Source organism: Gavia stellata, chromosome 11 (assembly GCF_030936135.1).
Source record: "Gavia stellata isolate bGavSte3 chromosome 11, bGavSte3.hap2, whole genome shotgun sequence".
In the NCBI taxonomy this organism is placed as follows: Eukaryota; Metazoa; Chordata; class Aves; order Gaviiformes; family Gaviidae; genus Gavia; species Gavia stellata.
The window spans coordinates 7306009-7308422 of NC_082604.1; the positions used below are offsets into that span (position 1 = coordinate 7306009).

General features: G+C 69.8%; 1 protein-coding gene across 1 annotated transcript; it reads right to left on the bottom strand.

Annotated features, from left to right (window-relative positions):
* Window positions 1-455: 455 nt before the first annotated feature.
* Window positions 456-1370, bottom strand: FOXL2 (forkhead box L2). The gene has a single exon (XM_059822915.1). It carries the CDS (start codon window positions 1368-1370, stop codon window positions 456-458), a length of 915 nt encoding a protein of 304 aa, XP_059678898.1.
* Between the last annotated feature and the right edge of the window lie 1044 nt (window positions 1371-2414).

Below are 2414 nucleotides of genomic sequence, written 5' to 3' on the forward strand. Positions count from 1 at the left end.
GCCTCTGCTATTTACAAGCTCCGCTTTACTCTCCCCAAGGCTGAGCCCAAAAAGATTAGGGCACGAGCAGAATTTTAGGGCTAAACAGCCTAATTTTAATTACATGCTTCCCCCCCCCCAGCCCCTCACAAACAAACAAAGACACGAGCAGAGAAGCGACCGCTAAATCCGAGCTCGCCTAAGGCAGCCGGCGCGGCCCCGCGGGGGAAGCTCCCACACTTACACTGCCTTCTCCTCACCGTAGGACGGCTCCTACACTTACACTACACGCGGAGCAGGGCTACTATTTTCCCACCGCACCAGTTTGGGCACAGAGAGAGAAAAGTCCGCAGCTAGAGAGGAGGAGGAGGAGGAGGAGGAGAGGCACGGGAGCACAGGAGAAGGCGGCGGGATCGGAGAGGGGCAGCGGGGCCGGGGCAAGGGCATTTCTGTGGCGGCGGCCGGCCGGAGCCTCCCTAGATGTCTATGCGGGAGTGCAGGGCGCTGTGTTTGCTGTCGTGCTCCCAGTAGGAACAGTGCATCATGGACAGCTCGGCGGGCTGGCGGGCGCAGGCAAACTGGAGGCCGGCTCCGTTCGCGGCCGGGGCCGCGGGCGGCGCGGGGCTGGCCGGGCTGAGCTGCTGGGGGTGGTGGGCGTGCGGGTGGTGGTGGTGGCCCATGCCGTTGTAGGAGTTCACCATGCTGGGCAGCGCCATGCTCTGCACCCGCGAGTAGGGGCTGTAGGACGCCGGGCCCGAGAGTCCTTTCACATTGACGGGGCTGACGTTCCCGCCAGACATCTGGCAGGAGGTGTAGGGCATGGGCGCGGGGGGCTGCGCCAGCGGCCACGAGTTGTTCATGAAGGTGGACTGCAAGTACTTGGGCGGGGAGAGGTAGCCGTAGCTGTCGGGGCTGAAGAGGGTCTTGCCGGGCTGGAAGTGGGTCGGGGGCGGCCGGAAGGGCCGCTTCATCCTTCGTCTCCTGCGGTAGTTGCCCTTCTCGAACATGTCCTCGCAGGCCGGGTCCAGGGTCCAGTAGTTGCCCTTGCGCTCGCCGCCGCCCTCCCGGGGCACCTTGATGAAGCACTCGTTGAGGCTGAGGTTGTGGCGGATGCTGTTCTGCCAGCCCTTCTTGTTCTTCTCGTAGAAAGGGAACTTGCTGATAATGTACTGGTAGATCCCGGACAGCGTGAGCCTCTTCTCCGCGCTCTCGCGGATGGCCATGGCGATCAGGGCCACGTAGGAGTAGGGGGGCTTCTGCGAGGGGTCCGGCTTCTCGGGGCCCTTGTCGGCGCTCAGCTCCTCCTTGCCCCGCTCCGGCTCCTTGCTGCCGCTGGTGTCATGAGCCAGCAGCGCCACCGTGTCCTCGCCGTCCGGGTAGCTGCTCATCATGGTGCCCCGCGTCCGCCGCCCCGCCGCCCGGGGCGCGCAGCGCAGCGCCGCGCGGTGCGGCGCGCTGACCGGTGCGCGGTGCACGGAGCCCGGTGCTGGCGGCCGTCCCGCCCCGCACTCGCCGGGACCGGGGCCGGGACCGGGGCCGAAGCCGGGACGGAGATCGGGAGGCGCCTCTCGCGGCGCCGCTGGTCCGTGCAGCGCGGCGGCGCCGGCGTCCCTGCCCCCGCGGGCTCCGCTCCCCTCTGCCGCGGCGGCCGGGCTCTTTTCTGATTTGTATGGGCCCGGCCGAGTTCCGCTTTCGTCAGGAGCCCGCTCCCCTATCGCCGCCGAGCCGCTGGGCACGGCCGAGTTCACCCCGCAGTCACGGCGCCGCGCTCAGCCCCGCGCACACGCGGCCCGACGTGGCCCCGCGGAGCGGCGCGGAACCGCCCCGGCGCGGCCGCGCCGCCGGGGGCGGGGGAGGGGGGGCGCGTCCGGGGGTGCGCTGAGCGAGCCTCCGCCGCCCGCCCGGCGAGCCCGCCGGGGCCCGCGGCGCTGCGCTCCCCTCCCGCCCGGCGAGGGGCCGCGCTGGAGGCGGCGGGTGCGAGAGGGGGTGTGCCCGCAGCCGCGGCGCTCGCCCCTGCCCCGGCGGCTGTCACACGTCCAGCCGCACACGCGGTCGCGTTTATATGTCTTGGCCCCGGGCCCCGCCAACCGGTCGCGCCCGGGGAGCAGAAGGAGGCTGTTGCCGCTCCCTGCAAGTCGGTTCTTGCAGCCCTTATTTGCAGGAGGCACAGAGCAAGAGGTGTCGGGTCGCGCCTTCTCCCTCCCCGCGAAGTACGCGCAGGCAGCCAGCGCGGCTGCGGGGCTGAAAGACGCCCCGAGGGCCGGGGCGGGCTGGCGAGGAGGGGGATGACACGCCGGGCAGCTCTCCTGCTCGTTCCCCTGGAGGGCTCCGGCTTATTCCACACGGTTCCTGGAGCAGCGTCTGTGGCACCGACATTGCCCGTCTCCTTCCCCTTTTCTGCCTTCAGGTAGAGCCTCCCCGAGCAGCAGAGAGGA

What these genes read in the sequence shown, in the direction of transcription:
- FOXL2 (XM_059822915.1), bottom strand. Translation starts at nt 1,370, where the DNA reads ATGATGAGCAGCTACCCGGACGGCGAGGACACGGTGGCGCTGCTGGCT.